Source organism: Sarcophilus harrisii, chromosome 3, assembly GCF_902635505.1.
Source record: "Sarcophilus harrisii chromosome 3, mSarHar1.11, whole genome shotgun sequence".
In the NCBI taxonomy this organism is placed as follows: Eukaryota; Metazoa; Chordata; class Mammalia; order Dasyuromorphia; family Dasyuridae; genus Sarcophilus; species Sarcophilus harrisii.
In genome coordinates, this window is record NC_045428.1 from 37,426,390 (window position 1) to 37,452,469 (window position 26,080).

At 37.5% G+C, this 26,080-nt stretch overlaps 1 protein-coding gene across 11 annotated transcripts in view; it reads right to left on the bottom strand.

Moving 5' to 3' along the window:
- Positions 1-2,705: 2,705 nt before the first annotated feature.
- The window catches only part of PEX5L (peroxisomal biogenesis factor 5 like), a 262,094-nt gene continuing 238,719 nt past the window's right edge, over positions 2,706-26,080 (bottom strand). For all 11 annotated transcript variants that reach the window (XM_031957717.1, XM_031957715.1, XM_031957712.1 and 8 more), the window contains 7 exons: positions 23,201-23,317; positions 21,203-21,346; positions 18,067-18,137; positions 15,306-15,503; positions 12,457-12,622; positions 11,553-11,710; positions 2,706-7,359 (listed from right to left, as the gene is read on the bottom strand). In XM_031957717.1, coding sequence (XP_031813577.1) covers positions 7,155-7,359; positions 11,553-11,710; positions 12,457-12,622; positions 15,306-15,503; positions 18,067-18,137; positions 21,203-21,346; positions 23,201-23,317 — 1,059 coding nt within the window. In that variant the 3' untranslated portion in view covers positions 2,706-7,154. The remainder of the gene's footprint in view (positions 7,360-11,552; positions 11,711-12,456; positions 12,623-15,305; positions 15,504-18,066; positions 18,138-21,202; positions 21,347-23,200; positions 23,318-26,080) is intronic.

Sequence of the window (26,080 nt, forward strand, 5' to 3'; positions counted from 1 at the left end):
CTAGGCACTAGGGATAGAAAGACAAAAAAATGAAAAACAGATCCTGCCCTCAAGGAGCTTCCATTCTATTGGGACACAGAAACTCTTCTTTCAGATGTTTCTTTCCAGATGATGTTACATAAAGATGATAACAAAAGCTTTGTTTAAGATAAAGCAATAAAAGATATTTGGTTATGTATCCCCTGTTTTTTTTAAGTTTTGCATTTTAATTTTCAACTAGCTAGCTTTAATCCTACCACAGAAAATTTTAAACATTTTTGAAAACTTTAATTCTTATTTAGAAGGACACAACATATTTGATGATGGGATACTTATAAAGCTATTATCAATATTGAAATATTTGAGTTCCCTTGTACTGGACATTACTGTTTCTGTTTACTAGCTGGGAAGTAGCTTGTCCGCTCAACAGTACAGGGGGATACGCTTGGTGCTTTGAATGTAAAACAGGTAGGAGTTAACATGATGAACAGAATAGGGAGCTCCTGGAGAAAGCCTAATTTTCTTGGCAACCAACTCATTCTTTCCAGACACTTTGACAAAAGGCCAGTCACCAGGGGTTCAGAGACTCAGTTAATAAGAGCTAACATTTCCAGAAAGTGCAAAGGTTTGCAGAGCACTCAACATACATCATTTTTCTTATATAAGTATCAGTCCAAAAAACCAGCAGTCAGGGCTGGGGAATAGAAGATGGTGGGATAGCCTTTGTAATCTATCTGGAAGATGTCACAGAAATGGATCCCCTCTATCTGGATTCCCCAAATCCCAACTTCTCCACCTGGTGAGAAATTACATGGCTCAGTAAATTCCCAAGAATGCTACTCTAACAGCACTTCACCTCTCAGAAGTGGAAATGGTCTCAGAAATATCAAGCCTGGAGCATTCTGGATTTGGGATTCCAGTGATTTGGGATATCTGGTAGCATTCCAAGTCATCAGAGAGTCTGGTTTGATATCTGACAGTTCTAGAGGTCATTGCCAAGAGGTCTATACACATCAGAACCCCCCGTGTTCTTGAGGGTCGGACTGCGGGAAACCAGACGTGACAGTGACCTGTGAAGGCCGTAGCAAACGAGTCATTGTGAGACCATACCAAGGGTATTCTTACAAGGAAAGCAAATGTGGAAGAGATGACCCAGTGTTTGTGCCAGTGTCTCCTAATGACCTGGTTTATGAGTGAGTATAAAAAAAAAATGAACTAACCTAGAAGTTGACATCATGCACTTTGTAAATTTACATTCAGTTCAGTTAAGTTACCTTGCATGCTTTGGTTAATATGCGAGTAGGTTGGTGTGCAAATACTAATGCATGCAATATTTTGGTACCTGAGGTTATATGCTTTATTGTCAAAAAATTCCCTTTGTTAGAAACCTTATGTCATAGTCCATCTACGAACATTCTTTAAAAATATAGATTATATATATTTATCAGTTCAAAATGTTAGTTTCATTTTAGCTGGACTATAAATACTGTGATGACAAGGAAACTGGATCATAGTAAATTTAGGACAAGGGGTAAAATTGAAAATATTTTACAAAGTTGAAATTGTGTGTGTATATATATGTGCACGTTAGCACATATATATATTATGGTTTATAAAACGAAAGGCCTTCTAAGCAAGAGGACGTGAGCCCATCCAACATTCAGGGTACCCTGTTATCCAAAAGGCTCTAGAATCATTAGGATATATTCCAAGTACAAGGAAAAAAAACAATTTACACAGAATTCCATATGGTCCCATGGTACTGCCCAGAAAGGGAGGGGATATGCAATTAATATGGAGAAAGAAAGGTGAAATCGACTTTGACTTTTCTATTCCCAAAGAAGCAATCCAGGTGAGACTGGAGATTCTGTTCACCCTATTGTAGCTGGATCATGGCCAGTCTTGATTAAAATTCAATGTTATTGGTTAGGGATGGTACTCCAGAAAAATCTATCTGGCCGCATGGGCCATACATGGCAGCAGGAAGCATGATGAGATTTTTCCCTTCCAGAGTGGAAGACGGAGCCATGCAAAATCAGCTAACCTTATATTATTCCCAGTGGAATATGGTTCAGATGTCACAAAAGAAATTCAGGTATTGTCAACAGGCCTTTATGAAAAGAGTCCAACAGGATAGAAAATATTGTTCGTAGTCTATTAAACGAGTTCCATGGTCGATGAGATTTTGCCTTCCTTTCAGTTGCAACAGGAAGCAATCTGGAGAAGAAAGTGAGGGGAATGGCCACAGGACTGGGGCCTTTATATTTTTCCTTATTCTTTTTGCTTCTCTTCTTTCTATTCTTCCTCTTCATCCTTTTAAGTGCTCTTCCTATTTGTTTTTTATTTTCTCTTCCTCTTTTTTTTTACTTCTCCTCCTCCTTATCTTTCTATCTCTCCCTCCTACTTTCTCCTTTCTTCTTGTCTTGCTCACATTCTTTCTTCTCTTCCTTCTTCTATTCATGATCTCCTATTGTTCTTTTTCTTATTTCTTTACCTATTCTTTCTTCCTGTCTTTCTTTTGGTACTATTCTTCCTCTCTCCCTTTTTTCTCCTCATATTTTAGTTTTTTTTCTTATTATTGTTCTTCCTTCTTTTTTTCCTTCTTTCTTTTCTTCATTTTTTCTGCTATTTTCTTCTTTCTTTTCCTTCCATCTTTTCCCTTATTTTTGCTTCTTTCTAATTCTTTTTTCTCCTTTTTCCTCCCTCTACCCTTTCTACTTTTTTTCCTGTTCTTATTTTTTTCTCATTCATTCCTTCTTTTATTCTTGTTCTATTTTTTCTTCCTCTTATCCCTCTTCACTCTCTTCTTTCTTTGGTTTTTCTTTCTCTTTCCTGATCAATATTATCACAACATTGGTAAATAATTCAAATTGGTAAATACTTGAAATTGTTAAATACTTTAAAAGGAGCACAAATAACTTTCACTCCAACTAGATCTAACAAAAGACTCAGCACACTCTACAAACATTCTCTAAATTTTCTCTTCAAGCAACTAATACATTCAGCACTCAGAAGCAACCACAGGGGACTGACTATTCCATGGTCTGAGTAGGACCAAATAATACCCTTCAGGATGAGGTCCTCTATTATGCTTAGAAACATTAATAGCCACCCAAACATAAGGTCCTCTTTTCAGGAATCCTGGCTCCAATCGGAAGGACATTCAGGGCTCAAGAACTTGTCCTTTCAAAAAGAATAGAAATTTGAATGACACTCTGCTACCCTACATGAATCTCATGTCGAAGATATTTCTGGTTTTAAAAAGACCATGAATATACATTTTTAAAAGGCTATGCATATAGCCAAGCTCATGGTAATGTCTTGTACTTAATTTTAGGTTATTCTTGGATTCTGTAAATACTTGCCATATGCTATGTGAATTACATGGAAAATAGAATTTGAACATGTGTCTCTCTCATATAGCCTAATAGGTACAGTTCTCTAAAATTCCTGTGTTTTGTGAACAAAGGATAAATTTAGGCCAGGGTGTTTCTACAATCATCAAGCCATTGGTAAAAGCAGATCGATCTATTACTATAGAATGAAAGATTATCCTTGTTAATGTCTAGGGTCCCTTGGAGGTCTGAGTCTACAATCTCCAAATCAAGAATCTGAATCCATAATCTCTTCCAATTTAAAATAATTTTATCTTTATACCAAAACACTTTGAGATCCTGAAAACTCATGATTATCTCAACTTTCACAAATGAAATAAAGCAGTAGAAATCCATTCTTCACAGCAATTTTACCGTGAACATGTAGCTCTCAGAGGCTTCAGACATAACATGTAGCAATTATTAAGATTTCAATTTTCTTCTAAATTGAAGAACAGTATCACAATGGAAGTAATTGCAATGGTAGGCTTAAAACCTACAGAATTTGGGGTACTTAAGTGGTCTTTCTCTTAAAAAACCAGCATATTGTATGGACAGCAATGCTAGATTTGGAGCCAGAGGACTCAGGTCCTAGCTTTGCTACTAATGACCTATTGGAGCTTCCTCATCTATAAAATGATGGGGACTAGCTGATTTCTATGGTTCCAATGTTCGTGATCTGTGATTCTACTACATTATGAATAGTCTAAATAAAGGAAGAGCTTCCTTACAGAACGGATGGACAAATATTGGATTGTGAAGATGGGGAAACTTTTTTGGTAGCTGTTAAAATGTACAATAGAAACCTATCTATATGGAACGGTGTGGTTTTGTCTAGAGAAGGGAGGTGGATTAATTTAGGACCAGGCAGTTTGTGCACCAAAGATAACTGTTGGTTGCTTTCTGCTACAGGTAGGGTTTTTTTGTCTCTCCCTCTCCCTCTCTCTTCCTCTCTCCTTCCCTCTTTCCTTCTCCATCTCTCCCTCTCCCCTCCTCTCTCTTTCTCCTTCTCTCTTTCCTCACTTTCCCTCTTTTTCTCTCTCTCTCCTTTTATTGTAATTCCACTCCTTTTATATCTTGTCTTTTATTTTCCTCCCTATCGTTGCCTATGTCACTGGCCTGCCATCATCCTGTGTTGATTCTGTGTGTGGTCATCAAATCTGAAATCACAAACTGTTTACTTCCAGGTGATGATTCCCTTGACTGGTTTGTGATCTCAAATGAATGTCGATTTTAACAAAAACGAACTCTAAGAATTTATAAGTTCTATAGATTGTAAGCAAGTAAAGGGCTTTGGGATCATGTTTACCAGTGTGCAAGAACTGGTAAACTCTGTCTTTCCTTTCATCTTCATTCTCCACTTACTTCTCACTACAAAATTGTTTCACTTCTGACTTAAGACAGTGAAAAGAGAGATAAAATTGGATTCAGATTTGGGTTCAAATCTCAGCTCTGGTCACTTATAATCAGTGTGATCCTGGATAGATAATTTAAATTCCTGGACCTTCTCTTAAAATGAAGTGATTGGATGAGATGATTTTAAAATTCTTTCCCACCTTTATAGCTATGATTTCATGATCTGAAATTTCATATTCATATTTGATACTTTTTATTCTTTTGACCCATCCACCCAATCTAAAAATATTCAACAGTCTGAGAAGAGGCTTGTTATCTGGGATTGGGCCATGCACTTCTCTTTATTTCTGTATGCTGTATATGAAGGCTTGGGTTTGAATCCCAGTCCTGCTGTGGACTACTATGCAAAGCTGATGAATCTCTTCCTCTCTTTTAGCCTCAGTTTCTTCATTTGTAAAATGAGGCTGTTAGACAAAACGATCCCACAAACCTCAAATTGTGAATTTCTTGGCCTTTTTTAAGTAGCTCCTTTTGGTGGGATTTGATAACCATGAACTGACAGACAGAACTAATAAGAAAAAAGCTACTATCATTTTGGGTATTGTTTTGTGGTGGTGTGAAGTCAGGGTCAGAGAAAGAGACAAAAAGACTGTGGGAAACATGAATATATGCTGTTCCAGAACATTTGCTCTCAAATTATTTCTGAATTTTCATAAAACAAAATTAAAAACATCAACCAATAAAGTAATCCAACAAGACTTTAGGGAACTAAGTATATTCCAGGATCTTGAGACCACAGAGCTTATACTAATTAGATGAAACTTCTCCACAGTAAATGAGAAGTATCAAGAAGAGTTTTGATACTTGGGCAACTTGCCAATATAAGGCCCAAGGTCAAGAGATGAACATTCTATATTCATCCAATGATTTGGCTGGAATAGCCTATGAACTGTGTGGGCAAGTTGGCACCACATCCCACAGCAGAATACAGTGTAGGGCAGGGAGAAGCACCAGCGAGGCGGAACTAAACCAATACTATTAATTTTTAGTTGAAAAAAATGTATTTATCAAGCCTAAAATATTAATAGTTTAAAATGACCACCGACATGCAGGGAAGCAAAGCAGATCAATGATGTCATTTAGATAAGATGTTATAGAAACAGCATGGCATAATGGAAAGAGAACTAGTCTTGGAGTCAGGAAGCCCTGGATTCAAGTTCAATGTCTGATTCATACTGACTGTGTAAGCCAGTCACTTGACCTCTAAGTACCTCCTAGGCAATTATCTAAGGATATAAGATGCAGAGCATTTGCTCCTCTGCACTGGTGGCAGGGGATTCCTTACCAGGGAATTTTGTACAGTGATGAAATCATATGTCTGAACCAATACTCACCCAACCCCTCCAAAAAACCCCAGCCCAACAATTGTGAATTCAGCACTAGCATACCACCCCCTTGCTCCCCAGAGCCTTGCTCAGGCCAGTCAAAGGTACTTGAAGGAATAAAGCTCTGTACATCTAGGTTGTGTATGTTTCGAAATTATGTCAGTAAGAAAGTCTATGCTTGAACTGATCCCTTTAGCCTGTTATGTCTGCTTTAAGAAAAACGTTTTGTCAAACCCTATACCATGGGAATAGTTGTCAAAAATGAGTATTTGGTCCACTGAGTGAACAACTGTGGCTGTGTTCTGAACCTTTGCTCTCAGGTTTAAAAGTGGAAAAACAACCCAAGAGCCCGGCAAGGCATAAATGATAAGATATTAAAGTGCATATGTACAGTTTTACTCTCCTCCCTCCCCCCCCCCAATCCCCTCCTCCTGTCCCCACCTCACTCTGGGATAGGAGCAGAAAAGAAAAAAAATACATCATAGAGAAAGCTTGCTTTTGCCTGCAAAGCCAACTCTGGAATCAAATAGAAAGGAAACCAATCCCAGAGAATGCTGCCTACCTTCCCCATTGCCAGCCCACACAGTGTACATGCCCTGTTGGTCCAAGCTGGATGTATCCTAGGAAGAGGGATTATGGGGAACCCAGCAAGAGACCCAGTCTGTATTCCATGGCCTGAGGCAGTGCTTTCTTCTATGTGGGTCTGATGACCTAAGAGTTTAGATCCTTGGACAAATGGTCGGCTATCCAAAAATCCAACATCTATGTCTTATGACACACTCTTAGTTTGTGAGAGCCATTCCTCATCCACCATCTTCTCATTTGGTCTTATTTCTTTCTATCCTTGTTTTGAATCCAAACCTGACATTATGTACAACGTTTTGTGCTTTTGAACTTGGACGGAAATTGGGCAGCGTTGGGAGGGGTTCCCTTGGGTTGCATGTCATTTGAACATCTGACTTCTCCTTTTGAAATTTATAATAAAATCATTTTTGCAATTTGCATGACATTAGAAGTAATTTTTCCAGTGGCATGGGTAGGCGGTAGAATCATCTCTTCTTCATGGATCCAGATTAAAAGCTCTTAGTAGAACATCCAAGTCCCCAAGGTTAGCTGCCTGAAATAGCTCTGGCTGGTCCATCATGGAGAGAGCAATCCTGAGGGCAGCCCAGATGTTGCCAGAAATGGCCGGATGGGGAACTTGTTGTTGGTTCCTACTCTTTCTTTGCAAGCTTAGGGCAGTGAGGAAATTGCTGACTGCCTCCCTAAGGGAGAAGAAAAAAAACAGACATTGAAAAGGTAAAATTTTCCCAATAGATTCATGTTATGTTTTGCAGTCAAAGTCCTTGCTATTGAAGCACAAACCGCCTCCCTACAGGGCAATAATTTTCTGCTACTAACATATTGTTCTTTTCCAGAATGGGAGTGTAATTATGATGCAATCAGAAATGTACCTCTTAAAGACTCTTTCCTTGCTACTTGGAGTGTGGGATGTGAGAAAGGGTAGAAAAGATTTGGCTCAATCATGATGGATGGGTCCTCCCTCCTCCCTCTTCAGCCACAGTCACTATCATGAATCCTCTCTTAATTAGCTCATGGTAAAGTAACTGGTGACACAGTGGACAGAATATACAGCCTAGAATCAAGAAATCCCACCTCAGACACCTACAAGCAGATCACTTACCTCCCACTTTCCTCAGTTTTCTTATCTATAAAATGGAGAAAATAATAGCAACTACTTACAAGTTTGTCGTGATGATCAAATGAGATACTATTTATAAACAGCACTTAGTGCCTGTCTCACTGCAGACATACATAAATGCATAGTCTCTTTTCTTCCCTTCTGTTCCCTGATTATGCAGAGGCAGTATGGAATAGTGGATAGAGCACTAGACTTGATATCAAGAAGATCTGAGTTCAAATCTCACTTTAGATATTTATTAGTTGAATGGTTTTAAGCAATTAACTTCTCTGTGCCTCTTTTTCTTCACTTGTAAAATGTGAAGGTTGGATTAGATGACTCTTAAGGACCCTCCTCTTCCTCCTCCCACTAAGCTCGAGGGAGGAAAGTGGGGCAGTTTTCCACAATTGTCTCTCTGAACAACTAGCCATATACTAATTAAGTCACCAGTTTTTATAATCGAATTTTAGTTCTTAATAGTTAGCCACTATTATTCCCATAAGTGGATATAAATATGAGGTTGGCTTTCTGAGGCTATGGCACAGGGCTACAGGAATTCATACATTTTCTATAGTCTTTTCCAACTCCAACTTTCACAATCCCCATATCATGAGTCCAACTGCCTCATTTTACAAAAGACATGTAGAGAGGAGAGAACCTTTAGTTCAATTTATGTCTGTTAAGTGGTGATTTCCTTGCTTTCCATATGTCCCCAACAGAGTATTTCTATCTTTTAACAATGATCCCCACTTTGAGGGCTCTTGTATTTTAAAAAGATATCTCTTGGCCAAAGTCATACAAACTGGATGCAATTCCTTTATTTTAAAACCAGGCCAAGATACCAAAAGTCTGAGAATGCACAGGGGGATTAGCAGTAAGCTGGGATTGGCAAGACAAGGATTCTTTCCTTCCTAAAATGATTCTTCTCTTTCTTAGTACTGTGATTCAATGATTCCAGGATTTCACTCAGAGTCAAAGAAAAAGAAGGGGGAGGATGTAGAGACCAATCAGTCCCCAATTCAGTACTGTCATTTAAAGTCCTTTACAATCCAGCTCCAATGTCTCTTTTTAGCCTCATGATATGATACTACATACTCTACAATCTAGTCCAATTGACCTTCTAGCTGTTACTAAAACATTAAACATTAAACTATCTCCCATCTTTCATGGCTGGAATGCTCTCCCTTTCCATTTCTGACCTTTCTTCAAAACTCAGTTCAAGTACTACCTTCTACATTGTCTTCTCCCCTGCCCCACTCCTGCTGCTAGTGCTTCCCCTTAACAGATTAGTATCGTTTTTGTCTCTGATCTTCCCGTATAATTATGTGTTGACTTATCTGATAGGATGCAAATTCCTCTAGAATAGGAGTTGTCCTCTTTTTGTTTCTTTACATCCCCATCCCCATCATTTTACCTGCTTTTCATCTTTGTCTAAAGCTACACTTGGAGGCTTCCACTTTGACTTTTACCTATCTAAGATGAAGAAGGGAAGGGTTGGTTCTGAGCACAAAAAATGCATGTTGAGTGATTGCTGGGATGAGGGTATGTTCAAGGCTTTAGAGGCACGGACAAAGACCTTGGGATTGAATAGAGTTTCACTCTTGTTTTGTAGCTTCTTCAAGGAGAGATTGGTCCAGTGCCTCATCAAGCCTTGTATCACTCCAAGAGCTATATATTAGCATCATAGAATATGGGCTGCTTTACCTACATGGGAAGGGCTAGTACTAATGCTTGAATTAAGAGTGCTGGAACAGGCTGGCACAGTTATGCATGGCCAAGGTCACAGGCCAATCTACTCCCTCTCCATCATTGTAGGTGGCAGTTACAGTAGAAGTAGTGCGTAGGCTACTTTGGAAAGCAATGAAAAGCAACAAGATTTGTAGAGCTTTATATTTTATGGCCATACACAATAATTATCATCAAGAAGTATTTGTTGAGATGCTTTGGAGTCAAGGTTTTGGAAAATCCACCTTCAGTTCAATTTATGTCTGTTAAGTGGTGATTTCCTTTCCTTTCCATATGTCCCCAGCAGGGAGTATTTCTGTCTTTTAACAATGATCCAGTTTTTTGGAGCTCTTGTATTTTAAAAAGCAGAAACAAGAGGACAATGATTCTTAAATCAGAGGATATAGGTTCAAGTCCTATCTCAAGCTCTTAATGCCTATATAATTTTGGTCAAGTAACAACTCTGAACTGTCATTTCCTCATCTATAAAATGAGTGGGTTGGATTATATGGTATCTGAGATCCCTTCCAATTATAGCTCTACGATCTCATGTACCGTACATATTCTTTGGGGGCATCTGCTTGATTAAAATTGTGGGAAGGATTTTTTCCCTTTAGAGAACACAAAACTAAAAAACGCTGAATCCTAAATGTATTTCTTTCATTCCTCCCACCCTACTCCACCAAGGCAGCCAGGTGGCACAAAAAACAGAGAGGTGGATATAGAGTCAGGAAAACCCATCTTTCTAAGTTCAAATCTGGCTTCAGACACTTACTAGCTGTGAGACCCTGGGAAAATTATTTAACCCTGTTTGCCTCAGTTTTCTTATCTGCAAAGTAAGCTGGAAAAGGAAATGGCCAAATACCCCATATTTGAAGAAAACTCCAAATGGGGTCATGAAGAATTGGACATGACTGAAAAATGACTAAAAACTTATCTGTGACCCAAAATTTATGAATAATATCTGGAAGATAAGGAAAGACCTACCATTATGCTATCTTAAAATCATCTAGACAAAAAGCACAAACAGCTTTTAAAAATAACAACTTAATAGCAATAGAAACAACAATCAATAAAACTATAATTTATTAGTTCCTTTTCCATTTATCACTCTGTCCAGAAGCCCATAGTATCAACCTTAAACCTTTATTATTCTCTTTGGTTCTGTCTCTCTCTGTCTGTCTTTCTGTCTTTGTCTCTGCCTCTGTCTGTCTGTCTTTCTCTTGTATAACTATACAACACACATATGTTTTTGGGTCCAAATTTGTTACTTCATTGGTAAAAAACTTGGTGTGGAAATTCAACAGTTGTGATATAAAACTCATATTAATTTGTAACATAATTAGAGAGTTGCTAAAAAAAAAAACCTGACAAGTGACTTCTTTGTTGAGGCAACTGTTTTGCATCGGTTAAACCTCTCCAACAAATCATGATAATAATAATAATAAAAAAAAGTCCTTGCTTTGGTACATTATTAATTTTTTAAAGTCAATATCTTGTTTAAATGGGCTGAGTTGCAGCGTGGTTTCTCTTCTTATCTTCCTCCATCTAGTTGGTCATGAATCTTGACCTTTGCTCCAACAAATCAATTGCCTACCTGAATGCAGATAGATTAGTCTCAAACAACACTCACATTTTAGGATATTGTTCAATCATATCTATGTGAAGTGCCTCCCTACTCTCTTCTGTAAGAAAGCATTTGTGATATTGAGAACTATCTTTGCATGTATTTGGAAAAATAAAATACTATTAAAAAAAAGAAAGCATTCATGATTTGCAAGAAATATGCTTCTGAAGAGCCTATAAGCCTCTATCCTCTTCCATATTATAATTCTGAACCATATTTTATAGCAGGGATTATGGGTAATAGGGGGGAGAATCAATCCTAAAAGATACAAAATTAGAAGTTTTTAGCCTTTAAGTAGATGCTGTACAGTCTTAAAAATGATCATTCTGGATATCCCACTAGACTGGGAGTTCATTGGTTCCAGTTGGTAAATAGGATGAATATCAGATTTAGCTTTTAACACTCAACTTGTTTTCATGATTTACCTGTAAGCTCCCAGGTTGATGCAACTAATTCCCAAATTGTATCTGGAGCGGATGAAGCCAGGCTGGATTTCTAGAGCTCGGGTGTAGGCTTCAACCGCTTCCTCACTGCGGTCTCCGTTAGCCAATGTGGCACCAAGGCGGTTCCATAATGAATAGTCCTAACAATGAATTGAGATGTTTCTAATTTTGGCATGTCAGAATGATGGAAGAAACCATTCTTGCCCCCCTTAGAATAATGAAGATTCATAAAAGTTTATCTAAGACTAGTTGTCATGGGCTATAATGATATGACACAATGGTATTAAGGAAAACTTTGTGAACCTGCTTCCATTCATCAGCCAGTCCATAATTTGACATGCATGAATCTGCTTCTTATTTGGAAACTTCTTTCAATTAACATTTCTATTTTAGGCATTAAAATATTTCTTTTCTCTCTCTCTTTTTTAGGAACTAAAATATTAACAGCCAAAGTCATTAATATTGACCATCTTAAATCGTGAAGGGAGTATGGCCTGAGAAATTTTAATCATTATAATGCAGTTTCATTAATCAAATACTTATTAAGTACTTACTATGTGCTAGGAACTAGAGCTACAAATCTATCACCTAATACTTATTAAGCTCCCACTCTGTGCTGGGAATTAGCATTATAAATCTCTCAACTAGGAGTTATTAAGCACCTGATATATATCAGGAACCAGGATACAAATCAATTAAATCGCATTTATTTAGTATCTACTATGCACCAGTCACTATATTTGTACTGGGCATATAAAGACAAAAGCTAAATAGTTCTTGACTTTGGGGTGGGGGTGAAAAGAAGGAGACAAAATCTAATGAATAGACAGTTCTTGCTTTCGGGAAACTGGAAATCCAATGAACAGGAAATCATAATTGTACTTGCCTCTGGCCGAACTGTTAAGGCAGCATTAAATGCATCTATTGCTCGACTGAATTCTCCACTCAGGTGGAATAGCACCCCCAGGCCGGTCTGCAGGTCAGGGTCGATCATCTCTCCATTTTGGTGGGCAGCCTCCAAGTACAGCTCCTTAACTCCTTCCAGGACCGAACTGGGAAGGGAGTCAAACACGAATCACAAAGGTCTTTATAATAATCCACCTTAGCCTACACTGTTCCCATCTAATGAGATAATGTTTGTAAAATGCTTTGCAAACTTTTGGCCACTATACAAATATCAGGAATCATTATTATCAATCACAATGAAAAGTTTTCTGCCCATATCGATCCATAAAACTGAAAAATTATATTAGGAAGGTGGTGATAAATCTCAAAATCCAAGAATAGAGAATTTCAGACCTCTTTTGGACAGCTCTACTTGTTAGGAAGCATTTCTTGCCATCCAGCCTAAATTTAGCTTTTTGTATCTTCCACCCATCACTCCTGCCCTCTAGGGACAAGTAGAAGTGTAATAAATGGCCCACAAAACAATTCTTCAGATACTTGAAGACTGTTATCAACTAAATTCAGACTAATTCTAAAAATACCCATTTCATTCAACTGATTCTCATATGTCCTGACCTCAAAGAACTTCACCATCTTGGTTGTCCTCCTTAAGACTCTTTCCAGCTTATTAATGTCCTTCTTTAAATCTGATGTCCAGAACAGCAGTGAGATATTACAGTTGTGGTTGGACCAACGCAGGCAACTAAGACCATTGTGTCCTTATTCTCATTCATACCAGCAGAGTATTCCACTATTCAAAACTACACAACAGCTCATCTTTCTTCCAATTTGTAAAATAAAACAAGCATGGCATTAAGAAAAACAGAAGATTGAGGATTTATCTCAATGTTACTTGGAAATAGTAGGAAAATTTGCTTCCTTGTTAAATGTCTAAAGCCCCTTAACAAATGGAATTCAGAAATTAGTTTTAACTGTTGAATTTTCTTTAAAAGATTCTAGATTGCATCCAAAGAGACCACTCCTAGTTGATCTCAGAATTTGACCGTCTGAAGATAGGATTAAAAAAGTAGTCTATTTCCCTCTAGGAAATGAATGGATAGTGTGCAGTTTTAGTCAGTTAAGTTGGAATTCAATTTGTGTCTCAAGAAAATGGGGTCTAGGGCTTTCATTCACATTTGTGGATCAATTTCTTCAAACCACAAACCTATTTAGACTGCTGGGTAATATTTCAGAATCTGCTCAGGCTAGATTAAAGCTGGGAGAAAGGTCACTTTGGAAGAGTAAATAAAAGTGTATGGAAGGAATTTTCATCTGTATATGGTATGGATCTTAAAGAAAAGATTTTTTGTTTTCAATTTTGAACTCCAAGCAATCTTTCTTCTTTTTTCTATAGATTAGTTGATTTCCTCACCATTGATACCCTCAAATGTTACAAAATATGTGCTGATTTTCATTCAGATATTTTGCTTCACTTAGCTATAGCTCCAAAGCTGAGATCTTTACAAGGACTCTATTTAAAACCATGAGGAGGAATATGGAGGATTTCGGTATCATTTCCCCATTCTAACAGCAGCATATCATTTTGTGAATGATTCATTTTTTTTAAAGCCGAGGTTCCTCAGAGAGGAACAATTTTTTTTTGCCACAATTTAACTTATAGAACACGTAAAAACTGATATTAATTATATTTTGCTTTAGACAAAAAAAATTCAAAGGTTTTAGTTTCAAATATGGTAAGGATCCGAACATCTCTTGATATTATTCTGTGTGGATCATGTTTTGAAAGCTTTGATTCAATGTACAGCAGACACTTAATAAATACTAACTAGATAAAATTGCTGTGCTATGTAGGGAATAGGGATACAGCGACAATAATGAAAGTTCTTGCCCTTAAGGAGCTAACATTGTAATGGGCAAATAATATGTGTACAGCAAGCAGAATCCTGGATTTGGAGAGAGAAGAATCAGTTTCCAAATCTTGCGTCTGTTATTTACTACCAGTGGGATCTTGCATAAGTTATTTACTTGGCTGCTCCCCAGATTTCCTGTATGTAAAATAAGAGGATTGTATGAGGGATGGCCCTTTCCAGCTCTATAGCTGTGATTTATCATAGTCTTTGATCTGAAAGGATGATTTGGGGAAAGACTGATCACTGACAACTGCAGGAATCAGGAAAGACTTTGCCCTGGAGATGGCACCTGAGTGAGTGGAACTTGAAAGTTAACTAAGATTCTAAGAAATGAATGCACACCAGGGATGGAACACAGATATGGAAAGACACAGGGGCAGGAGATAGAATATAGACCAGACTAATTTGCTGCAACATAAAAGGCTTGAAGGGGAAATAATATACTATATGTCTGGCTGGAGCCAGATTGTCTAGGGCTTCAAAAGGAAAGAGGAAGAGTTTGTATTTCACCCTGGTAGCAATAGGTAGCCACTGAGGATTCCTGAGCTGAAATCATGTTTAGAAAGGTCGAGTTTCAATCCAGTTGATATCGTATAATTTCCTTTTTTAACTTAAAAATGCTTTTCTGGAAAACCAATTCTGGAGCCGTAAATCAGGAAAACTAGCTCAGCCACCTATCTGAAACCACTCTGGATCTCTCCTTCCCTATAATTCCTCCTGCCTTCTTCTGTCACCTTGTAATGATTTTGTATCTTCCCTTACATCGAGATATTGTCTTATCCTATAGAATGTAAACTCCTTAAGGTTAGGGACTGTTTTCAGTTTAGTTTCTTAATCAACTGTTAAATATTCATTGGTTGATTGAACCTAAGGTGAACACAGGCACTTAGTAATCAGGTAAAAGCACTGAATAGGTTACCTATCAACTGGTGATTTAGACATCCTTCGGGTTGGACCTGGAGATGCCTTTTTATTCTTTACTAAATATTTATATTTAGGATTTTGCCTAATCCAATTCTTCAGAGCACTGCAAGCATCTTGTTGATGGCCAGTATTAGTGTAACTCACAGCCAAGGCCATTAGAGCCTTCAGGTTGTTGGGTTGCAATTCTAAGCACCTGAGAGAAGGCAAAAAAGGCATTTTAGAATTATTTTTTCACAAGATAGTCCAGCAATTCTTCAGATAATATGCTAACTGGAATTGCACTTCTGAGTTTGAAAAGCCACTGGAAGAATGACAAGTGGGGAATGGTATGGGAAAAGAGTTCTGGTTTTTCAGTCAGAGGTTCTGGGTTCAAATTCTATCTCTGATGCTTACTATGTGATCTTGGATAAGTCACTTGATACCTACTCCCCTTCCCACTCCCCATCCTTGAGCCTCTGTTTCCTCATTGGTAGTATGAACTGGATAGCCTCTGGGGTCTCTTCTAGCTCTAGAGAAGAGGAAGTTTACTCGCTAGGACACTGTACTTGTAAAGCATGAGTTTGAAACCTGCCTCAATTATTTGCTACCTGTATCACCCTGCACAAGTTACTTATTTCTCTCGCCTTCAGTTCCTCATCTATGAAACGGGATTAACAACAGTACTTCCCTCATATGATCAAATGCAATAAATGTTAAGTGCTTTGTAAACTTTAAAGTGACATAGAAATGGTAGCTATGATAATGATAATAATCATCATGATAATGAGTAGATCATCCTATAAACCAGATATACTATTTACATATAGCAATCAGGACTTAATTTAATTTCTTTAAAGTATACATAACTACAACCTTCTCAATTCCATGTTGGTTTTTCTCACACTCATTTTAAAAAAAAATTCAAAGTTGGGAGTAAGTTGGACTGGAGTATTATGGCTCATCATCCACTGTCATTCAGCAGCTTCTCTATGAGGAAAGACATTGAGCCATGTGAATTGGTGCCCTGTCACATAGAATCTCAACATACATTTGGCCAAATAGAGCTATAAATTTGGACATTTTCAGCAAGGGAAGCTGGGAAATTCCCATGATGCTAGATGACTAAGTTCAAATTGGTAGGAGTGTCAAATCAATGATGTTCTTTCTTGTTGATCTCTTTTTTAACCAGGCTTGTAATTTTATTAGTTTATGGAGCTCCTGGCAAGGAACCTCCTCTTCCAATGTAGATTAGCAACTTATTGGCAATTTCTACAAGCTCACAGAATTGCCAGGGGTTAGAACAGGGACCTAAATGCCGATCTTTCTGACTCCAAGATCAGATGTCCATCCAGTCTGCCATTTAATCTATCTACAAATGGAGGGCTATGTCTGATTATTCTCTGGGGCAGTCCTGATCACTTAGAAGCTTGAAAGCATCTAAAGCATCATCATGAGACCTTTCCTTTGGCATTGGAGCCATGACTAAATAATCCACGGCTACATAGCCGCGCTATGATGAAACAGCAAGAATTTTTTGTTTCTGGACAAGTCCTTTGTTTCTGGATATTATCAACACCAATAGTAACAAACATTTATTAGTTCCTAGTGGGGAGGATAATAGTGTGCTAGGCACTGGGCAGGAAGATCATATTAAGCTAAATCATTAACGGATTTGGGGATGCATTGCTTTGGCTGTTAGATAACTAAACCCAATTGAATGCATAGGTAACCTAATTAGGGGATTCAGTCTGGGGGTTTATAATGAAAGATAAATGCATTAGGAAGTAGGTTGTAAATAGCACAAGGCAAATTTGCTCTCTTACCATAAATACTGTATTTATAGATGAGATAATTATACTTCTAAATTCCTAAAAATCAGATCAGAAAGGACTAAAAGGAGCTAATATTCAGGAAGGAATAAACATAAATGTAAATACGTACATGCACACACAGTGCAATTTCCACCATCCCTTACCACGTATCTATGTATGTCTGTATGAGAGATAATGTAGAACAATGAATGAATGAATGGAAAGTTGACCTCAGAATCAGAAAGACATTAATTTCGATACTATCTCTGACACATACTGGGGAAAATCACTTAACTGATCTAGGGGTCAGTATTCTAATCTGAAAAATGAAAGGATTATATCAGATGATCTTTAAAGTCCCTTTCAATTCTCAATCTATGATCTTAAGTTCTGACACAGTATCCTAGGTCTAGAGCTACAAAGGATCTCAGAGGCCATCTAGGGTAAGGCCCTCTCTTTATAAGGAAATGGAAGTCCAGGTATGTGAAATAACTTGTTGAATGTCACATAGGCAATGATCATCAGCGGTGGAATTTGAACTCAGATCTCTGAATTCCAGAGCCAGTTTTTTTTTTCTTTAGAACATCTAGAAAAGGGAAGATGAGACAAAGCCATATATTTTTGATGGGGCCCTTTAGGCTGTCATCACATTAACCCCTTTTTGAGTAGAAGACTACGGATCATTTTGTAGGATATAGAAATATGGCTGTTTCCTATAGAAATAGGAAGCAAGCCATTATTTTTGATCTAGGCTTTGGGTGTCACACGTAAGTGGCATTTCTGTTCACTACTAAAATATGATTATATATATTTTTATATTTAATATTTACAAGTATAATATTTAATATAGATATATAGATCTATCTATCTATAATTAAGAATGCATAAAACAAATCTGAGAGAAATAGGAGGAATCCATTAGCAAGAGCTTGCCAGATCCTGGGGTTTACACTTAGCTTCATCTACCTCTGGAGAGCAACGATGGCAGCTTGCTCATTTTCATTCTCTGCCTGGGTTACACCCAGAAACTGCCAGGCCTGTGAAAACAAAAATTGATGTCAATGTGGAGTGGGAATCCAGAGGAAAACCAGTCCTCCAGTGGATGAACACTGGTCCATTCTGCCCTCTGCCCTTTTCCAGCAAGAAGAGAGTACATCCATCTTTTCCTTTAAATTTTCTTGTGGCTTAGATTCATGGAATCTGGGAGTTGACAGGTACTCAGAAAATTAGTAAGTCTAGCCTTTAATCCATTGCAGGAATGCCTTCCATCTTAAAGGATCTTAGATCTTCAGCAGTCAAGTAGTCCTCCCTGGCTTGTTTAGAGATAACAAATGGAAACCTTGAAAGTAACTTGCCCCAAGACACCAGACAGGAAGAATCTGAGGCAAGATTTGCACCCAGGATCTTTGACTTCAGAGATAGGGTGGAGGAGGTTTTACCTGAGCAGAGTGCTTTTTCCACTGTACCACACTAAGTGCTCCCCCAACCTCTATTCAAACACTACTGGGTCATGTCCCTGGAAGGGATTTACAGATTCTTTCACTGGTTTCTGTTGTCTGTGGTTAAATTAGAGGGAAGGATGAGGTTTAAATTTTTGCTGGAAGATGTGGATAAATATTCCATTATATAACAATATAATATATTGTTATAATTATGTATATTTACATATGCATTAGATATGAATACCCATACATTCCCTTTACACACACACGCACACACACACACACACACACACACTTTTCTTTTTACTTCAGACTTATGATTTTGATAAGGTAGCTAGGTGACTCAGTGGATAAAGTACTGAGCTTAGTGTCAGGAAGAACTGAGCTCAAATTTGACTCAGATACTCAGATACTTATTAGCTGTGTGACCCTGGGTAAGCCATTTAACCTCTTTGCTTCAGTTTCCATATCTGTAAAATGAGCTGAAGAAGGAGATGACAAACCACTGCAATAAATCTATCAAGAAAAGCCCAAATGGGTTCATGAAGATTTAGGCATGGCTGAAATGACCGAGTTAATAATTTCATCAGGGTGGGGGATATGAAACTACCTCTATGAGTGTGTGTTGGTGACTTATCCACAATTTATGTAAGTTATGCTTGGACCCCTGGGAGGTTGTGACTTTGCTGAGCTCACACAGCTCGTAAATGTCAGAAGCACAGCCAAGGTTGACTTTGCTTCATTGTCTCTCATAGATCTTTTTGACTATAGAATCATAGAGATGGATGTGATCGCAGGAATAGGATTTAGAGTGAGAAGGGACCTTAGGGAGATAGTTAAATCTCCCTTTTTGAATAATGAAACTGAAGCTCCGTGAGAGGAAATGACTTCATAGTCATTCCCTCAAAGTCAGGTCAATAAGCTAATAAGCATTTTTAAGTACCCTTGTGCCTGAGCTGTGCACGGTTCTAGTAATATCAATCCAAACAAAAAGACAGCCCCTGTCCCTTATAAGGAGCTTATAAGGAATAGAACTGGTATTCAAACCCAGGTCCTTTAATTCCAATATCTAGAACTCAAAAATCATCTACTCTGAATCTCTCCCTTTCCATACAAGGAAATCAAGCTCCAGAAATGTAAAATGACTTGTCTAGGATCACACAATATATCAGGAGCAGCCCAATCTCTCATTCTAGTCTCTATAACCTCCAGAAATTCAAACTATCTTTGAATTTTGAAACCTTCAGTTAGATGCCACCAAATATATAGGAGAAGTATCTGAAATTGAACATTTGGGAGACAAGACCCCTAGAGGACACAGATATTTAGCTAAAGTCTGATTGAAATCAGAAAGAACTCCAATACTAAATAATAACTAAGACTCCTAAATGGCAGTAAGATTTTTTTCTTTTTGCAGTAGCAGCAGTAGTTTCACTCAGTGTTGGCCCAAGAGCAGAGCAATAGACATCTCTTTATATAAAACCAAGGAGAAAATACTCATATTTTTACTGAAATGTAATCACAACTTTATTTTTCATTCCCTCACTGGCATTGTATATGCCATATGGACTTCAGCATTATGAATAAAAACTGCAGAGGAGTGGGATTTCCCCACCTCCAGTCCCCCAAATAGCCTATCTGTGATTCTTTCTGGACCTCCCTTTATAAACTGTCTGTACAGCTGCTTCCATTGGGGCTTCATGGTTCAAATGCATTTGGAGGGCCCCTTCCTGCTTTTAGGATATTGTCTAAAGCTTGAGACATGTCTATATCACATGACTCATATGAAAATGGGCTTTCTTGGATCAGAGATATAAAGGTCAAAGGCCCTCATTTTCTAGACAATTCACTCAAAGTAAGTGGCAGAGCCAGAATTTGGATTTAGCTCTTCTGATCCCAGATCCAGCTTTCTTTCCATTATCACTTATTCCTTTCCTGATGGACAGAGTTTTGGGTATGACATCAGGAAATCTTGATTCTCTTCTGATTCTGCAACTTATCTTGGGAAACTCCTTCATCTCTCTGAGCCTCAGTTTCCTTATCTATAAAATGTAGGGGTTAGCTTAAGTAACCTCAATAGCTTTTTGGAGAGATAGTAGGGTCTAATGAATACAATACTAGATTTGGTTCTGGAAAAGCAGGGCTAGAATTCCACTTTATCACTAAATTACTTTGGGTATGTCATTTAGACTCCTATTTGTCTCAATTTACTCTCTTGTAAAATGAGGATAATAATTGCATCTACCTCAGAGGGTTCTCATGAAAATCAGTGAGATAATATATGTAAGAGTGTTTTATGTACCTTAAAGAGAAGTATAGAAATGTCAGCCACTATTATCATTCTGACTCTGAGACCTTCAAGGACTATCAATCTTGCATTATCTACAAGGATTTTGGCTTAGACAGTGACCCCTTCTGATCAGGTGTGCTCATTTTCAATATTATTATTCAGCTTTTTTTAGGGGTGGGAGAGTAATCAGAATAAAAGTACATTCACTGTCCATGGGGATGGGATTGTAGATGGGAAGACAGGTACTATGTCCCAGTACATGTCAGAGATGAGATCTGAACCTGGGACTCTCTGACTCCAATGCCTGATCACTAGTTACTCTCTATCAGCTACTTCACCCACAATTTTCCCTGAAGAGAAAAGAAGATACCTCAGCATCCCCAGGGTCCTGAAGGATTGCTGCCTCCATGAACAATATAGTGACAGGCAAGTCCCCTTCCTTCAGTCTTTTCAATCCTTCTTCAAAAGCTCCAGGCCAGTCTTTGAAAGGATTTTCTGTGTGAAAGTAGTACCCCTGTGACACACAGAAGAAAGAAGTAAATGATATATTCATTCACTAGCCCCTGAAAAGATAGAAACCATATTTTTTTTTGGTAAAAAAAGTTTTAGAAGAGACCTTAATTCTCTGCATGAATCTTTCAATGATGCTAATACAACTCTCAAAGAAGTCTATTTTTTTTAAAAAGAATTTCTTTTATCTGTTTGATGATGTGTAGATAAATTATGGGACATTTCATTTTCAGAAAACTCAAAACTACATCTGGCTAACAAGTCAATGGAGAGAGAGCCATGGCAGGTATATGTACCAGTAATAATCTGCATGTAAAAACTGTCATGAAAGACTTCAATAAGCATATTTAAATTGGACCAGAAAAGGAAGTGGGCCAAATACATTGCAAGAGTGAAGAGTTAACAGTTGGGTAGTCCAAGAATTGTGCTACTTCTCAAAACAATCAGAAAACATTTCATAAGTGCCCATCAGGAATTATATTAGGCAATGGGGTCCAGAAAAGCACCAGAAGAGAACTTCAGTACCTTGGACAGATCCACTATGATGGCTATGAAAACTTATCATAGGATACAAAAGCATGTGCTCTTCACTTTAGAATGGAGTGCTCATGCCAAAGAGATCATGAATTCACTGGAGTAGCAAAAGATTCTTACATTTCCCCCAGAAGATGGACAACATTGTGGACATTTTAAGGAAACTTGGATCCAAAGATTTTTTTGTTTGTTTTTAAAGCATTAACTACAGGTCTATGAATTTAAGAGTAGTTTGGTTGACTGTCTACTCTACTAATTTATTTCCTGGGAATTCTTATCAAGGGGACTGCTGAGGATTCCTCAGGGGATCTGACCTTCTTTTTCTTTGTCTTTTTCCTTCTAATGCTATCTTTTTTTTTATCATAGCTTTTTATTGACAAATGGGTAAATTTTCAACATTGATCCTTGCAAAAACTTCTGTTCCAATTTTTTCCCTCCTTCCCTCCACCCCCTCCCCTATGGCAGGTAGTCCCATACATGATACATGTTAAATATGTTAAAGTATATGTTAAAAACAATATATGTATACATATTTATACAGTTGTCTTGCTACACAAGAAAAATCTGACCTTTTTCTTTTAATTTTTTTAAATACAGGAGACTTTAACAAGGTTAACACAAGGTCAAAATGAGGAGCACAGTCTTTATGACACTTGCCTCCCATCCTTAATCACCCCTATTCTTAAGTAGAATAACTTTCCAGAAACTACCAGTAGAATATCTTGCATGAATGGCTTGTGTGACTAATGGAGATCTGGAGATAATAACAAAAGAATTGTGGAGCTATCTTTATTCTCTGATAATCAAGCCTCAAAAGGAACTTGGAACTTAAAGATCAGCTATAAGACAGTTGGCCATAATTTTGTTGTCCCAGTGACTGTCAATTAAACAATAATGAAACAAAAGAGGTGAACTCTTGTGTAGCAACTGAGCTAAATGGGAGTGATTTTTTTTTTTGCTTTTCCAAGAAAAAAACAATCAACATTCCCTTTATCTCAGTTTTTAAATACTATTTGCCTGTTTTAATGTCAGACTTTCCCCCCAAATAGTGGTAATATTTTAGGGCATTGACAAATAACCTCCTTTTGGAAGACTTTTCTGATTATCTTCAATATTCCCTGCATTTAAAGACCTATATTCATGTTGTATTTCCCACTAGAATGCACACTTCTTTAAAGCAAAGCCTGTAAAGTTTCATTCTCATATCTAGCCAAAGCCTGATGCTTAAGATATACTTATGGAATAGGATGGAATGGAATAGATGTATGCAATAAGGGATGAGAAACATGGATGGTACTGTTCAAATCGTACATTTGTTCATTACCTTCTCACTAGCTGAAATTGTCACTTGATTTTGGGCTTCTTGGTTCTCCGATATCCAGTTTCTTCGAGCCATTTCTTCCCACTCTGCTTGCATTTTGTCCCAAAACTCTGTGTCTGACTAGGAGACAGAGAACATAGAATAGGCTGTTGATTGGCCAGAAAATGTTTTTCCTTGTATCCATGCTTATCAGTCTCATCTCTCCTGAGACTGCATCTCCATTTTTTTCTTTCATTGTGCCTTGATTGTGTTCAATTTTGTTAACATAACACCCTTATTATTTGACTTGTGTTTTCCCCTAGAAATTGTTCCATGTATTATTTTGTACTTATTTTTCTAGGTGTGTATTATTTTTCCCCAATAGAGGGCATGCATTATTTTAATTTTGTTTTTGTATTCTCAGTATCTAGCATAGTTCCTGGCACAGAAAAGTCTGTTGACATGACAAATATAGAAATATGTTTAAAAAGATCCCAAATATTTAAACTATATCAGATTGCTTGCTGTCTTGAGGAGGGGGAAGGTAAGGGAGGGAGGGAGGGAGAAAAAATTAGAACACAAATTCTTATAAAAATGAAGGTTGGAAAAAGCCATCAATATAAATAACTTTAAAAGGAAAAAAATAAAAGTTTGATGAGATTTGAAACTTGTAGAACAAAGTTGAACTGCAGTCCAGAAGGAGCTGGAAGGAATGCTACACTAAGGCCACTTTCATTGTTCCCAGGATAGAGGAGCATCCTGGTGGGTCATTAATATTATTGCTGTTGCTATTATTGTTTTTGTTGTTATTAATGGTAATAGCAATAATAATAATATTTAACATTTACTTAAACTTTGTGAAGCATTATATATATATATATATATATATAATCTTATTTGATCATTTCAATAATCCTGTGACATTGGTGCTCATATTATTTCAATTTTACAGATGAGGAAATAGAATCTCAGAGAGACTAAAGGAATTGTTAATCATATGATATCAGAGGGAAGATTCAAATCCAAATTTTTCTGATTCCAAGGCAAACTGGATGGCTATAATGTTTGATGATTAAAGACCTTTTTAACTAATACTATTCAAAGATCAAGGATTTCATAAAATCTTATTTCTGAGGAGCAGGAAAGGCAACTATTGAACACTTTCTGTTCTAGAGAATCATGGAGACACAGAAGGAATGGTAGAGACCACACAGTCCAACTCCTCCATTTTACAGGTATGTAAATTAAAGCTACATGAAGGAAAATGAAAGCATGGAATTTCATGGCTATAAAATGGAAAGGAAAGCCTTGAACACAGGTACCCTTCCAGTGGTAGAGGAAGGTACAAGATGTTGTTTCCAAGCGGAATTTTGGAAAGGGACCCTGCACTCAAAATTGTTCCTGGTATAACTAATTTCCTTGATCCCATACTTTGGGAGTGGTCCCGAGTAACTTAGCAAAAGGAGAAAAATCAGTAGTAATGTATGAAACAATTATTATTTGATACTAAAAAAGGGAAGGGATTCTTGAATTGGTTGGGAGATTGACCCAAAGTTCCTCACAACTCTATGATTTAAAGATATGTGACTCTCCTATATGCCAACTGCTTATAAACTGTCCCTCTTTGCCATTATCAAGGCAAAGTCATTGGGATTGTACCTTGCTTTTCCTTTCATTTTCTTTCATCCCATCTAGGGTAGCCATTTACCCTTAAGTAACATTCCCTTTATTCTTTCAAGAAACCCTTAATTTTCATTTTAATCTAATTTAATCTGTCTAGGGAAATATATGTGCTTTGCTTTAGGCTACCTGCAGGTTTTGTGCTAAATTTCCCATTAGTTGTATAACATCTTACTTTGCAGTACAGAAGGATTCCTCTTTTTGAGACCCTCCACTTAGGGGCAGCCTGTGGGTATAACAATTCTATTTGTATAGAAGGAAGAACCAGAGCTTTTACTAGGATACTGGCCCTTAAGGCAAATAGCACGAACAGCTCCTTAAAATCAACTTAAACAAACAAATTCATTTAAGTGTGAGGTGGGAGAAGAGAGATTGTAGCAGCGACATTAGACGTTAAGACACAAGGTTCTGTTGGGGAGGGAGGAGAGATTCCTGGATACCAATGGCTTGTAGCTGGGGAGACCACGACTGGAAAAGGTAGCAGGAAATTATCCACCTAGGACAAGAATGACTGAGTTGAGGGAAGATGGGATGAAGACAACCATCTGGTACCTTCCTATTTATTCCTATTTTTAACTAATTGTTACTGTAAATACCTTTTATATATAATCTCCCCAATATTCCCTGCTGCTAGCACCTTCTCTTCCCTACAGAACTTACCTTGTAGTCATTTTGCATGTTTTACATATATTTATTTATGTACATTATTTTCTCCCCTGAAAAAAAGCTCGAGAGCACACAATGTTGATTTTTTTGTATTTCTAGTACTTAGCCCAGTAGATAGCACATATATAGTAAGTGATTAATAAATGTTTGAATGCCCCAGGCGCTGAATCATATTGTTTCTACCTGCTTAAGAAGTACAAAAGCTATAAAGGCTCCTAAGATTTCAGCACTCTGGAACAAATGCTTCCCCCTGGTTCTAGTTCTGGAAAGAATTTATTCTAATAGCAATAGTTTCGATCCCAAAGGACTCATAATGAAGCCTGTTATCCACCTCCAGAGAAAGAACTGATATTGTCTGAATACAGACTAAAGCATTTTCTTTCTTTTCCTTCTTTCCTTCCTTCCTTCCTTCCTTCCTTCCTTCCTTCCTTCCTTCCTTCCTTCCTTCCTTCCTTCCTTCCTTCCTTCCTTCCTTCCTTCCTTCCTTCCTTCCTTCCTTCTTTCCTGCCTTTCTTCTTTCTTCTCTTCCCCTTTCCTTTCCCTTCTCTTCCTTTCCTT